Source organism: Berghia stephanieae, chromosome 13, assembly GCF_034508935.2.
Source record: "Berghia stephanieae isolate SIO BIC M18660-M18661 chromosome 13, UCSD_Bste_1.3, whole genome shotgun sequence".
In the NCBI taxonomy this organism is placed as follows: domain Eukaryota; kingdom Metazoa; phylum Mollusca; class Gastropoda; order Nudibranchia; family Aeolidiidae; genus Berghia; species Berghia stephanieae.
Genome location: NC_088372.1, coordinates 18,786,723 through 18,802,233, shown reverse-complemented (window position 1 = coordinate 18,802,233; position 15,511 = coordinate 18,786,723). Strand labels below are relative to the sequence as shown.

The following is a 15,511-nucleotide window of genomic DNA, read 5'->3' as shown; positions in this document are numbered from 1 at the left end:
CTTCGTACCCAAAAGGTACCGAGTTCCGACTACCCGCCTCTCTTGTGTGGCCTTGAGCAGTTAGTCACCTCGCTCACTTTGCGGCTCTTCACTGCGGTTGTCGCCTGAGTTATTCCAGTCTTCCAGTCTTCCCTTGGGATAGACCCGAAAAACAAATTTCCCCTTGGGGGATGAATAAAGGGAATTCTATTTTCATTCTGGGAAGGTTGGCTGGTCTGATATAATTTAAATTGAGCTTTATATAGCGCAATATCCATTAAATGTGCTCAAAGCGCTTTACAATTTTCAGATTTACCAGACGTTCTGTGTTGGAAAATGTTTTTAATGGACAATGTCGACCGCTGACGCTATTGAAAAAAAGAATACATTTATTCATTCATTCATTCAATCATTCACTCATCTATACATCCATTCATTTTTTCATTCTGTTCATTTATTTGCCAGTTCATTCGTTTATTCTTCTTCCTGTCCGTATATTCGTCATTCTCTTTATGTTGTTTTTTTTTTTTTGTTCCTTCATTTATTCTCATTCGTATATATTCATTAATGCAATTCTACATCCGTTCATGAATTCATTAATCCATTTAATCATACTTTTTTCAATATTCGTGTATTAATTCATTCATTCATTAATTAATTAATTCATTTATTCATGCAATCTTCATTCATTCTTTCGTCCACTCACTCAGTCATTCGTTCATTTATCCATAGTTGAATCCTTGGAAAAGGCTCTTTACTCACATTCTCTCACCGTATTCAGGTGTACAATGAGTACCTGGTCGTTAACAGTGTTGTCTCTGTCCGAAATTTTGAGCCTAACAGGCGTCATGTCCCGTCCTAAATGTTAAGTGTTGCTGTTGGCCAGGGACCCCTTGTAAAGCACGTTGAGCACGTTAAATGGACATTGCTCTATATAAAAGCTCATTTTTTTCCCATTCATTTATTCATGCAATCCTTCATAAATTCAGTTATCCATTTATCGATTCATTCATTTCATTCATTTATTCATTTATCCACAGGTGATGCATTCCAGCATCTGGATTTTGCTAGAGATGTTGATACTAGGGGCCATATTCTTATACGCAACTGTGAGTAATTATTTATGTAATCAAATTTGACCAAAATCCTTTTCAAAATAGCCACGTCAAAACAGGCCAAATTAAAAATCACTATTTCTTTTATATAGTAAAAAAAAAATTACTTTTTTCTTCATTTTGGCCTGAAAATCTTTACTTATTATATTATAGGGATAGATTTAGATGACACCAAGTCAACAAAAATTCTTAAAATCTTAGACCACTGAGCTTTGAGGCATTTTTACGCGTCATTTTACTAATTACCAATTTTTGGCGAAGAATATATATATATATATATATATATATATATATAATATATATATATATATATATATATATATATATTAATCGTATTATGATTATTATAATATATGGTACTAAGAATACTCGACATGTTGGTGACGACAATGGGACAAATTATTATTGAGATATTTACCACGATATTATAGTTTAGTCTATATCGATTTTTCAGGCCTTTATGGGCAACACCAGGACTGTTTGAAACAGATTAGACAAGTTCTACTCATTATTATTATTATTATTATTATTATTATTATTATTAATTATATATTATTATTATTACTATTATTATTATTATTATTATTATTATTATTATTATTATTATTATTATTATTATTATTATTGTTGTTGTTGTTGTTGTAATAATAATAATAATAATAATAATAATAATAATAATAATAATAATAATGATAATAATAATAATAATAATAATAAATAATAATAATAATAATAATAATAATAATAATAATAATAATAATAATAATATCGACTTACCCCGTAAGTTGATAACAGCCACTATATGCGCTTCACATAATAAATGGATTTTTTTGTTTCTTTTTAAGGATTTTATAACCGCGCTTGCAACACATTTAGAAAGAAAAACGTAAAATTCTATATAAACCTACAAATATACCAACCTACTAAGGTATTGGATTATATATATATATTATATATATATATATATATATATATATATAAAATATATATATATATATATATGTGTGTGTGTGTGTATATTGAATCGCGTTGGATACAAATATGGTACGAATAGTACTCGACATGTAACAATGGAGCGAATTATTATTGTAATATTTACCACGTTGGGACCTTTTCAACAAGCAACGACACGCAACAAACCAAACTCATGTAACACACAGTCCTGACGATGGCTGAAAAGGCCTGAAACATCGATGTAGACTGACTCCATCAACGTGGTAAATATTACAACAATATATATATATATATATATATATATATATATATATATATATATATATATATATATATATATATATATATAAAGAAAAAGTTTCGAGATTTCACCCTTTCTCTTCCTATTTCAGGTTGTGATTCAATACTTTGAACCCACGACTACGACATGCTTGCTTCAGCCTTGGTTCAGAGAGATTGGATTTTCTATTGTCTACGGTGTCCTCGTACTCAAAGTCTATAGGTAAATATACACTCGCTTTCGGATCGGAAGGTCCTGAGTTCGAGCCTCGTTCGGCGCACAGTTGAGTCCTCGGAAAAAGGCTCTTTATTCACATTCTCTCACCGTACTGAGGTGTCAAATGAGTACCTGACCGTTAACAGCGTTGCCTCTGTCGGGGAAAAAAATGTATTCTCGCATAACAGGCGTCATGTCTCATTCTACATGTTACCTGTTGCTGTTGGTCAATGACCCCTTGTAAAGCGCTTTGAGCACATTAAGCTGAGATTGTGCTATATAAAAGCCCAAGTTAAGTAAATTCATGGGATAAGTGTGATTCATGCAGCAAGCACCATTGAGTACAGACGATACAAGTTATTTTGCATTTTTTTTTCATGTTATTTATTTTCCACGTTAATTTGTGTTTTTGTTGTGCTGATGAAGGATTTATACCCGAAACGTCCATTGTCTGTATTGTTCCCATACGACTCCAAACCATTTTCACTCTTTCGTTAGCATATTATTCTATTTGTGCGGCTTTGTGGTCTATTCTTGGTATATAACACTCGCCTTCGGATCGGAAGGTCTAGGGTTCGAGTTCCGTTCTGTGCGGTGCATGCATGATTGATTCTTGGGTAAATGCTTTATATTTGGATTCTGTCACCGTACTTATATGAAAAACGATTACCTGGACTGTATCAGCATCGTCTCTGTCCAAAAAAAAAAATAATTGTAATATTAATCGCCTCACAGGCGTCATGTCTCATCCTAGATGTTAAGTGCTCTTGTTGGCTAGGAACCTGTGTGAAGCATTTTGAGTACTACGTTTAGTGGATTATTATTGAATGTGCGGCTATGGGGTCTCGTGGTATGACACTCACTTTCGGATCGGAAGGTCCTGAGTTCAAGCCTCGCTCAGCGCATAGTTGAGTCATTGGAAAAGACTCTTTACTCACGTTTTCTCACCGTACTCATGTGTAAAATGAGTACCTGGCCGTTAACAGCGTCGTCTATGTCCGAAAACATTATGAAAACGACTTACAGGCGTCATGTCCCGTCCTACATGTTAAATGTTGCTGTTGGACAGGGACCCTTTGCAAAGCACTTTGAGCACGTTTAGTGGATATTGCGCTCTATAAAAGCTCAAGTTTTAGGGGTTTTTTTATTTTAATATTAATCGCCTCACAGGCGTCATCATGTCTCATCCAAGGTGTTAAGTGTCCTGTTTGTAAGGAACCTGTGTAAAGTATTTTGAGTACATTGAGTGGATATTGCGCTATAATCTATATAAATGCTCAATTTCTTTTTGATCTTCTCCATAGAATCCTGGCTGAATTCCAGTCCCGCAAAGCCCATCGGGTTCACATCAGAGACAAGGATCTGATGAAATATCTGTTCATCATACTGGTGGTCGTAATCGCCTACATGTTAGCTTGGACCGCCGTGAATATAGACCATCTGGACCACAATAGCACCATTTTGGAACATCTAGAAACCCAAGACGAAGGGTTGGACTATGTGCTGTGTCGAGCTATGTGGTGGGATTATGTTATTGAAGCCGGTAAGTATTTTTTAAAAAGTAGTCATAGATAGGCCCTCGAAGCCGGAGTTTATCCGGGACAATAGCATTTGCTTGCTACCCTTTGGATAAGACGTTAGTCTATCGCAAAGTACCTTCCCCCCAGATCTATCAGATCCAGCTACCCTATCACTGCTGGGTGGACTGGGGGTCAGAAAAAAAATCTCGGCTGCACCCGGGATTGATCTCGGTCCCTTTGCTCGTGAAGCGAGTGCTCTACCAGCTGAGCTATCGGAACTCCCGCTGGTCAGTTTACTTGGGACTTTTTCGGACAGGGAGGATCTGGTTTGGAGTCCATCCCCGAACTGCGCAAAGTTGAGTCTTTAGAATATTATGTTCTTTATTCACATTCTTTCCCCGTACTCAGGTGTAAATGAGCACCTTCCCGAATTAATAGTGTTGGTCTTTGTGGCGAAAAACATTGGTATAATATCGCCACACATGCTGTCTAAATACAATAGCAAAGAGTCGAGTGAAGTCATTTTCATTTATTCTAATAAATATTTTTAGACGAAAGCAATCGATCGTCAGTTCGTTTGAAAAAAAGTCACTGGAAAGGGGCATAACCAGAATAATAATGGATGTAATAGATTTAAAGTATGATAGTCTCCCTTATCTCATTCAATCCTAGAGATTTTTGCTACTTTTCAAAATTGGAAAAAAAATGTATTAAAAATGAGCATTTGCATAGATAGTTTTATTCAACTATCATTAACATGCAAAAACTAAAAAAATTAGCTTTGATTCTACGCCTATAATTAGTCTAAGAAAAATGTAATCAATAGGCATGGGGTAAAAGTAACCCCGGGTATACTTCGGATATAGTCGGTGTAAGGGTTGAGTGAGTTAATACAGCCTTCATTCTATCGATGTCTTTTTTGATCAGTTGAATATCATAGAAGTAGAAGGGACGAAGTTGACATCACTCACCTCTATGTTATTGGTTTTAGACAGGTAATTTGGTGACTACCTCTCACTAGATTGTGTCAAACAGACAATAAAACGTTGGAGGTTTTACATAGTTTTGTGTGTGTTGATACGTATGTTCTATCTCGCTGGCGGCAAACTGCCTAAAATATACTTTGAATTTCAAAATCTCTCTCTTTAACCAGCCATTTTCAAGATTTTCCCCGAAACTTCACACCCAAATAACACCAAAAAAATAGATTTGTTATCACTCAAGCGCAATAGCAGTAAGTTCTTGCGATAAATAATTTCTTTAGTAAAACTTGCTCTACAACACAATGTTCATTTTCTTTAAATTTTATGATGTACAAAATAAATTTGAATAAGACAAATGTTGGTTGTAGCGTAACGATTTTCCTATAGTGGTAAGGAGAGGGTTCAACAGGATTCAGATGCATTTTCATAGAAGTATTTATTGCTCCATTAACTTTTAACTTAATTTTATTTCTGTATTTCCGTATCCTAGGCGAAGTGATATTCCTTTGTTGCGGTATCTACATGTGCTACTGTGTGAGATCTGCTCCAACAGAATACAGAGAGGGAAAGTTCCTGACTGGTGCCATTGTTTACGAGGCTGTTGTCTCCACAATCTTTTATTTATTAAGGTAAGTGTTAGACATTCTTCCAGAAAGAAAGTGACACAGAAGTAGTGCCGAATGATGACGTATTGGATTGACCAGGTATAAGGTGCCTTTTTCTTGGTGATGATGATGATGATGATGATGATTAAATTTATTTATGTATGTATTTATATAATATTTATTTATTTAAGTATTTATTTATTATTATCATTATCATCATTATCATTATCATCATCACCATCATCATCATCATCATCATCATCATCATCATCATCATTATTATTATTATTGTTATTATTGTTATTATTATTATTATTCCATTCCAGACACCTGTGGTGGTATCAACTTCACCCTGACCATCTATTTCTGATGTTCTTCCTTCGGTGCCAGATGACAGTTACCGTTGTCTTGCTAGTCATCATAGGGCCTAAGGTAAAACTTTCATAACTCACCTCTTTGTTATTGTTTCTAGCCAGCCCTTTTATTTTAAAACGAGAAAGTGTACGCTAAAGTGTATCAATCAGATTGTAAGCGTTCAAGGTTACACTGTAGTTTGTGTGTGTGTGTGTGTGTGTGTGTGTGTGTGTGTGTGTGAGTGTGTTTGCACGTTGTTGTATCCGGCTGGCGGATGGATGTTATGAGATTTTTAAATAAACGCAATGCATCAATCCGTCAATATTTATTATCCTTATCCTTATCCCCCTTTTTTCCCTGACACACTTACCCACCCATTTTATTTTTACTCATCCTCATTTGTGGTATATCCACCATCCTCCGGATGTATCCGGCCAGCGAATGGATGTTAATGAGCATTTTGGATAAACGCAATAAACTCAACTGAGAGGGTACAAGAATAGCCCAACGCCAAGGCAGGGTGTCGTAAAAGACGACTAATGGTGCGTGACTCCCCTTTTTTTGAGTCACCTGGTCCTCCAAGTTGGGGGTTGTCGAAGGGTTAACACCCCTTTCAGTAAAACCCAAACCGTTACAGAAACGCAGACAGACACATCAAATCCTTTTAAATATATAGCTTGGACGACCGAAGAGTTTCTGCAATGACAGAATTTATGAAGGACAACAGACAAAGCCGAAAGGACTCTGCTGTTAACCCGATGACGTCTTCGCCAAACAAGAGTAAGATCAAAGAGAGAGGGAATGGGGCTACCCCTCTCATGCGCATAATGAACGGTGCCCCCGTTTCGAGCCGAAATAAGTCCCGGCAACCCTTGTACGCAGAATCCCTGACTACGGACAGAGCTGCACATACGAGGTGGAAGTCGGTTTGGACGAATTCAATCCCTCGTGGGGGCGGGGACCTACACTCCTCTAAGCTTGGTGAGAAGTTGCCAGGCTTTGATACCAGTAAGAGGAGACACTGGGTAGCTGCGAATCGGCTCCGGTCGAGGAGCTGCCTAACGGCGGTGCATTACATCAGTGGGGTCTAACTTCCTGTCCAATATGACCACGCTGTGGACAAGAACCCGAAACGGCAGAGCATCTAGTCGAAAGGTGTGTTGTGACGATGCTACCAGGCGGGTTATCGACGGTGCACGAATGCGGACCGGACTTTGCTGATTGGGTCGATCGTCATAACATAATAGTGTGAACCATAAGAAGCTGCTGCCAAACAAGCAGCTTCGAATTATTAAAGAAGCTAATATACAGAGAAGTGATAAGACATGGAATAAGATAAAAAAAAAGTTAACCCGGTATAGAGAAGGATGGAAACTGTTTGTCTGTGGCCAGGGTGAAAAAGGCAATGATAATGATGATGAGTGCATCAATTTATCATTTTTTAAATCCTTATCTTTATTCCCCTTTTTCCTGACCCACTCCACTCACCCATTTTATTTCTACTCCTCCACAGTTGTGGTACGCCCACCATCCCCCGGATGACGACCACAATCGGACGAGAGCCTACTCTCAGTCGGATGTTCAGGATGGGTCCAACCCTGAAATGATGAAGCTCAACGTAGGAATCTCTTCCAATGGAGACGTTGAGGTTGGGGAAATAAGTCTAACTGAAATGGACCCTGAGGATATTCGAGTATGGCCTTTGTGTGTGTGTGTGTGTGTGTGTGTGTGTGTGTCTGTTAGTGTGTGTGTGTGTGTGTGCGTCTGTTATTGGGTTTGTGTGTGTCTGTTATTGTGTGCGTGTGTGTGTCTGTTAGTGTGTGTGTGTGTCTGTTTGTGTTTGTGTGTGTCTGTTATTGTGTTTGTGTGTGTCTGTTATTGTGTGGGTGTGTGTCTGTTTGTGTGTGTGGGTGGGGGGGGGGAGTCATTAGAGTGATGCGGAGAGAGAGAAAGAGAGAGAGAGAGAGAGAGAGAGAGAGAGAGAGAGAGAGAGAGAGAGAGAGAGAGAGAACCTCATGTGCATTTATGGCATAAACAATAAACATTTATTCACATTTGTATTGTGCCACATCTAAAAAAATATCATGATCTAGGCTCATAGCGTGACAGCATGGCATAAATGTAGGTACATTTTTTTTTCTCTGACCCATCTTGGGCTTAAGCTTTCCAGTAAGAGCTCAGTATTGTAAAACAAACAAACGTCGCCCTTTGAATGGCGTTTGATGCCCATTGCAGTGAATAGAAAACATATACGACTCATCTTTAAAATAGTATTGAAAATAATCTGAAATATATTAGAGAGAACTTTGAAAATAATGAAATTGTATTTTAACTGAATAGAATAAGTAGATGACTCATCTTTAAAATCGTATTGAAAATCTGAAAGGAATCTGAAATATATTAGAGAGACCTTTGAAAATAATGAAATTGTATTTTAACTAAATATAATAAGTAGATGACTCATCTTTAAAATCGTATTGAAAATCTGAAAGGAATCTGAAATATATTAGAGAGAGCTTTGAAAATAATGAAATTGTATTTTAACCGGTTTTTTTTTTCTTTCAGGCTGAACTAAAACGACTTTACACACAGCTTCAGATATACAAGACCAAAGCAATGCGCAAAGACAACCCCCATATTTCAAAGAGACGAGGCGGCCGCAAGCAGACGCATCGTCGATTTTCACTGCAGGCGTTCCATCACAAGCATCGCCACCATCACGACCACGATCACGAACACGAGATGTCCAAGACTCCAGAGGAATCCACGAATTCTGCTGAGGCGATGACGTTCACGATGGAGCCGAGCGTGAAAGAGGAACCGGGGGAGGGGCGTTCCATGCCCTCCGTCAGTTTTAAAGGGGGCCATAAATAAATAGATAAATAAATAGATAAATAAATACAAATCAAAGAACTGCCCTGAATCATAAGTAAGGGAGTTGTATCTAGTGATAATAAAAGTGAAGATGATTATTATTATTCTTATGGTGAGCTGAAAGGTGTTGTGACGATGATGGTTGGTTGGTTGCCGTTCGCTGTGAATGGACCCCAAAAAATTGCGTTTGTTTATCCAAGGGGAACAACTGTAACAATAAATCGAAGCATAGATGGGGTTATGCAACTTGAGATTAATTCAATTTACTTTTTAAGAAGAAAAATAAGAGTGAGAACGCGTGATTTTGAAGTTACTGTGACTGTGTGTGTGCGTGCGTGTGTGTGTGTGTGTGTGTGTGTGCATGTACGAGAGATTCAATAAGATGGAAAGAGAAGAGAAGAGAGAGAGAGAGAGAGAGAGAGAGAGAGAGAGAGAGACAGAGAGAGAGAGAGAGAGAGTTAACTAAATCTTCACATTTTTGTTGTTGCTGGAATAATAACATTATCAAATGATTGTACCATGAAAATATTGTATCTTCGTATAAACCACTGAGATTCAGTTGACAGATGTTGTGTGTACGATTATGGATTTCTATCATTAACAACAATAACACGCCATGCTTCTGGCTTTTATTTGTGATAGCACACGACTTACTCATAACAAAAAGCGGGTATGATTAAAAAATTGACCATAATCCTACGTTCTAAAATCAACCTGCCTGTTGCTGAATATATAAATATATATACATATAAATGTTATGTAATTATTGTGTTTTCATTTTTGTCATACGCTAAACAAAGTCGTCTGAAGACATTGTCATAAATAGAATAATTTCTAATTAGCAGCTCTGTATTGTTGCTGCACTAGGCTAAGGGTGACAATAAATTAGGAAGCAGGCACTGGTGTGATATTATAAAGATCTGAAAAAGTACGAAACATACACATGTATTCATATCTTTAACTCACTCAATCCTGGAGATTTTTTCTACTTTTCAAAATTGGAGAAAAATGTATTAAAAATGAGCATTTACATAGATATTTTTATTCAACTATCATTAACTTGTAATTATTAAAAACATTAGCTTTGATACTACGCCTATAATTTGTCTCAGAAAAAATGTAATAACTAGGCATGGGGTAAAAGTAGCCCGGGTAAACAACGGATATAGTCGGTGTTAGGGTTGAGTGAATTAAGGGTGGAAGTTAAGACCAGTGTATATTGATATTAGACACCTAATGGAATGGAAGGAAACTTAACCATGCCCCTGGGACTGGGTGGGGATCCTGTCTGACCTCACATAGTGGCCAGGGAGGTCCATACTTTGTCTTCTATCCCCTTATATTTGTTTTCCAACATGCTTTCTGTCTTTGTCTTGGAATGAGATTACTTGTTTTTTTCCTGGCCCTGGCCGGAGTCCTGGCTGGGAGGAAAACAGTCAAAAAATGCATAGCTATTGTTTTGGGAGATGATATATTTTTTCCTTGTAAATCATCTCTCTGTTATGTATTATTATATTAAAATTTGTTAATTTGAAGGTATTATGTAAGCATTTGAGTGTATTCCTCTTTGTTGGATTTTGTGCTTGTATCCGGATGAGACTTATAGGTGATCTCAAACTAAGTACATTGATGGTATGATCTTGGAATCTACATTTGTTCCCTATTTGTTCCTAGTTCCCCTTTGTCTTACTGGAGAGAAACAACTTGTTATGATTGATTAAAAGACAAATATTAAACTTTGATGAAGAGACGAACATTACACTTATATTAAAAGACGAACATTACTTTTTGATGAAAAAACAAACATTACACTTATATCAAAAGACGAACATTACACTTTTATTAAAAGACGAACATTACATTTAGATTAAAAGACATAGGGTACTTTACACTTTGATGAAACGACAAACATTACACTTTGATGAAAAGACGAAATTACACTTAGATTAAAAGACGAACATTACACTTTGATGAAAAGACGAACATTACACTTTGATGAAAAGACGAACATTACACTTTGATGAAAAGACGAACATTACACTTTGATGAAAAGACGAACATTACACTTTGATGAAAAGACGAACATTACACTTTGATGAAAGACGAACATTACACTTTGATGAAAAGACGAACATTACACTTTGATGAAAAGACGAAATTACACTTAGATTAAAAGACGAACATTACACTTTGATGAAAAGACGAAATTACACTTAGATTAAAAGACGAACATTACATTTTGATGAAAAGACGAACATTACACTTTGATGAAAAGACGAACATTACACTTTGATGAAAAGACGAACATTACACTTTGATGAAAAGACGAACATTACACTTTGATGAAAAGACGAAATTACACTTAGATTAAAAGACGAACATTACATTTTGATTAAAAGACGAACATTACATTTTGATGAAAAGACGAACATTACACTTTGATGAAAAGACGAACATTACACTTTGATGAAAAGACGAAATTACACTTAGATTAAAAGACGAACATTACACTTTGATGAAGAGACGAACATTACACTTTGATGAAAAGACGAACATTACACTTTGATGAAAAGACGAACATTACACTTTGATGAAAGACGAACATTACACTTAGATTAAAAGACGAACATTACACTTAGATTAAAAGACGAACATTACACTTAGATTAAAAGACGAACATTACACTTTGATGAAAAGACGAACATTACACTTTGATGAAAAGACGAAATTTCAAACGTGTTTTCATGAATTGTGGGATTTTAAGGGGCACATGAAATTGTTCTGAGAACTGATGTAATGTGAGTTGGCGGAGGAGCTTTTAGATAATTAGAATAAGTGCATTATTTCTCCTGTAGTTCATACTCAATTTAGACGTTAACTAGTATGTTCAGCAAAGTCAAAAAAAAGTTGTTTACCTCCCATAGTGGGCAGGGAGGCACTTTCTGATTCTGTGTCTTCTCTTCCCCTTTATCTTCTTTCCAACATGCTTTCTGTCTTTGTCTTGGATTGAAATTACTTGGTTTTGTCTTGGCACTGGTCGGATACCCTGGCTGAGAGGGAAACAATCAAATGTGTAATTAGTTTTGGGAGATGGTATTTTTTTCCTTGAAAATCATCTCTTTGTTATGCACTGTAATATGTTTTATTTACATATTATATAAGATTTGTAAACATTTGAGTGTATTCCTCTTAGTGGGGACCTGTGCTTGTGCCTGAATGAGACTTTTAGGTGATCTCAAACTAAGTACTTTGATAGTGTGCTCTTGAGATCTGCATCTGTTTCCTATTTGAACCAATTCCCCTTTGTCTTACCTTTTCGCTTTAATTGTACTTCTAGAACTTTTTACTAGCCCATTTTCTTCCTTTTTACTGGCGCTGATATGACCTTAACGTGTTGCAAGCGCCGTAAAACCCTTAAAAACAAAAAAAAAAAGTTTACTTGTCAACTGGCCTGTCAATCCCTAATTCAATAGATTATCACTTTTACATATTAACCCACTCAATCCTAGAGATTTTTGCTACTTTTCAAAATTTGAAAAAATGTATTAAAAATAAGCATGTACAAAGATAGTTATATTCAACTATTATAATTAACATGTAAAGAACCTAAAACATTAACTTTGATACGAACGCAAATAATTTGTCTCAGAAAAATGTAATAAATTATAGGCATGGGGTAAAAGTAACCCGAGTAAACTACGGATATAGTCGATGTCAGGGTTGTGTGAGTTAAAATGATAATAAATAACCAATTATTTTGGGATCAGTTTATCCTTCCTAGTTTTATCTTTTTTAAATTGTTATTTAAGATATTGCATTGATGACTTGATTGGTTAATTATTCAATTACTTGATAATTGATTAATTGTAATTAATAATAATTTGTTAATAACTCATGAATTGGTCTGTCGCATCATCTTTGTTGTCATGGGTTAAGTAGATTTTTAATGTTGTTTTAATTGTAATTTTGTCTCATCCTTATTATGATTTTCTATTCTCCATTCCTCCTTCTCCTCCTCTATTTTCGTCATCATCATCATCATCATCATCATCATCATCATCATCATCATCATCATCATCATCATCTCTCTTCTCTCTTCTCTTCTCTTCTTCTTCTTCTTCTTCTTCTTCTTCTTCTTCTTCTTCTTCTTCTTCTTCTTCTTCTTCTTCTTCTTCTTCTTCTTCTTCTTCCTTCTTCTTCTTCTTCTCTTCTTCTTCTTCTTTCTTCTTTCTTCTTCTTCTTCTTCTTCTTCTTCTTCTTCTTCTTCTTCTCTTTCTTCTTCTTCTTCTTCTTCTTCTTCTCCTTCTTCTTCCTTCTCCTTCTTCTTCTTCTTCTTCCTTCTTCTTCCTTCTCTCTTCTTCTTTTCTCTTCTTCTTCTTCTTCTTCTTCTCTTCTTCTTCTTCTTCTTCTTTCTTCTTCTTCTTCTTCTCTTCTTCTTCTTCTTCTTCTTCTTCTTCTTTTATTATTATTATTATTATTATTATTATTATTATTATTATTATTATTATTATTATTATTATTATTATTATTATTATTATTATTATTATATACTTCTTCCATACTCATTACTTTAATCGCTAAGATAAATAAAGGCCATTGGATTTTTTAATTGTTCCTTCATTACTCATACTCCATACTTAACTTAAAGCTTTGGATTATTATTATTATTATTATTATTATTATTATTATTATTATTATTATTATTATTATTATTATTATTATTATTATTATTATTATTATTATTATTATTATTATTATTATTATTGTCCTCTCATCATCATATCTAATTTTATGCTGTATAGCACGATCTTGTCTATACAATGTACATACCTAACAATTACGATAATAGTATCGATACTACAATAAAGTGATGTACATTACAATGTATCATATTATTGCTCTACTTCGATTATTGTTATTATTATCATTATATTATTATTATTATTATTATTATTATTATTATTATTATTATTATTATTATTATTATTATTATTATTATTATTAATATTATTATTATTATTAATATTATATCATAACTATCATCGATTACTCCGATTCAAATATTATAATAATGATAACAATTATTATCATCGTTTCATAACATTGCATTGTATGTATTATTTGGAATGGTATTCAGATATCGATTTGTAAGATATCGGAAATAACAATAACAATAATATCGATTTACTAGTCCATATTTAAGCATATTATAACAACAACAACACTAATGACGTGCTGCTATTTTTAAAGTCTTTTTAAACACATTAATCTTTTTTGTTATGTGTAATATGTTGCCAATACTGTACCTACTGTGTATTCTGCGCGAGTCTGTTGAAAATGTGATGATTTGATTATAAGTTAACTATTGTTTAAGTTCCCTCCTATTCCTATATGTCATTTTTTCACCGAAGAATGATGTTATGTCGGGGTGATTACAATGCTGAACATTGAGCTTAACGTCAAAAACCATATAAAATTGAGTGGAGTTTTGATTTTGATTGAGGAGGATGGGTAGCTTTTATAATAATATTAATGATGTTGATAATTGTAGTAATAATAACAATGATGATAATAATAATAATAATATATAATAATAATAATAATAATAATAATAATAATCATAATAAATATAATAATAATAATAAATAATAATAATAATAATAATATATAATAATAATAATAAATAATATAGTGATAATAATAATATAATAATGATAATAATAATAATTAGCGATAATAATTATAAAAATAATAATAATAATAATAATAATAATAATAATAATAATAATAATAATAATAATAATAATAATAATAATAATAATAAAATAATAATATAACAATAATAATGATAAAATAATAATAATAAAATAATAATAATAATAATAAATAATAAAATAATAATTATAATAATAATCACCATAACAATAACAGCATAGATAGTTGCATAGAGCTCCTTGCAGAGGCCTCCCATTTTACGCACAGTTTAGAGAGAGTAAGCGCCTACGACATGGACAGTGACTTCATTGCCTGGACCCAATATAGAATAGTCAATAGGCTTCAACAGTCGTGACGTCTCTTCCCTCGTAATGACGCGTTGTAACTTAGTAACTGGCTCTAAACTATCGGAACAATGGCGGACGCCCTTATGAATATTGAAATATTTCTCCGTCGAGCATAAAAGCGTATCCAGAGGAGAAAAAAAGCATTATAAATATGATCTTGTTTTGACTTTTATATATTCTGATCTCAAGACAAATGAAAAGTTCTAGCCAGCGTGAAGAATAAAAAGTACCGATTTTCTTTGTTTAGAACCACGATGGCTGCCATTGCTGAGTGACGTGTAAGCTAAAAATAAAAGGATCTAGGATTATAATGTTACTGTCGTTGGCAATTCAAGTACAATAGTCATCCTTTTATTGAGATCATGCTTATAATTTAATCCAAATTTCATACTTTTAACCATTAATGTTATGCTCCGTGTTCAACATCCTAATCACGTCGATTTAATACAGTTATGAGATTCCGGGTCAAAGTTTAGAAAATATCTGTTTTACCATTCATTTCATTCTTGTTTTTAGTGTGTGTTTTGATTTGTTTATTTATCAATTTATTTATTTGTTTATTTATTTAT

The 15,511-nt window shown here is 34.1% G+C and overlaps 1 protein-coding gene across 1 annotated transcript in view; it reads left to right on the top strand.

Annotated features, from left to right (window-relative positions):
- Positions 1-9,878, top strand: part of LOC144959111 (uncharacterized) — an 84,840-nt gene extending 74,962 nt beyond the window's left edge. Inside the window, exons 5-11 of the mRNA XM_078891533.1 lie at positions 1,020-1,088; positions 2,441-2,550; positions 3,849-4,087; positions 5,538-5,676; positions 5,979-6,084; positions 7,520-7,699; positions 8,572-9,878. Coding sequence (XP_078747659.1) covers positions 1,020-1,088; positions 2,441-2,550; positions 3,849-4,087; positions 5,538-5,676; positions 5,979-6,084; positions 7,520-7,699; positions 8,572-8,880 — 1,152 coding nt within the window. The 3' untranslated portion in view covers positions 8,881-9,878. The remainder of the gene's footprint in view (positions 1-1,019; positions 1,089-2,440; positions 2,551-3,848; positions 4,088-5,537; positions 5,677-5,978; positions 6,085-7,519; positions 7,700-8,571) is intronic.
- Positions 9,879-15,511: the final 5,633 nt, after the last annotated feature.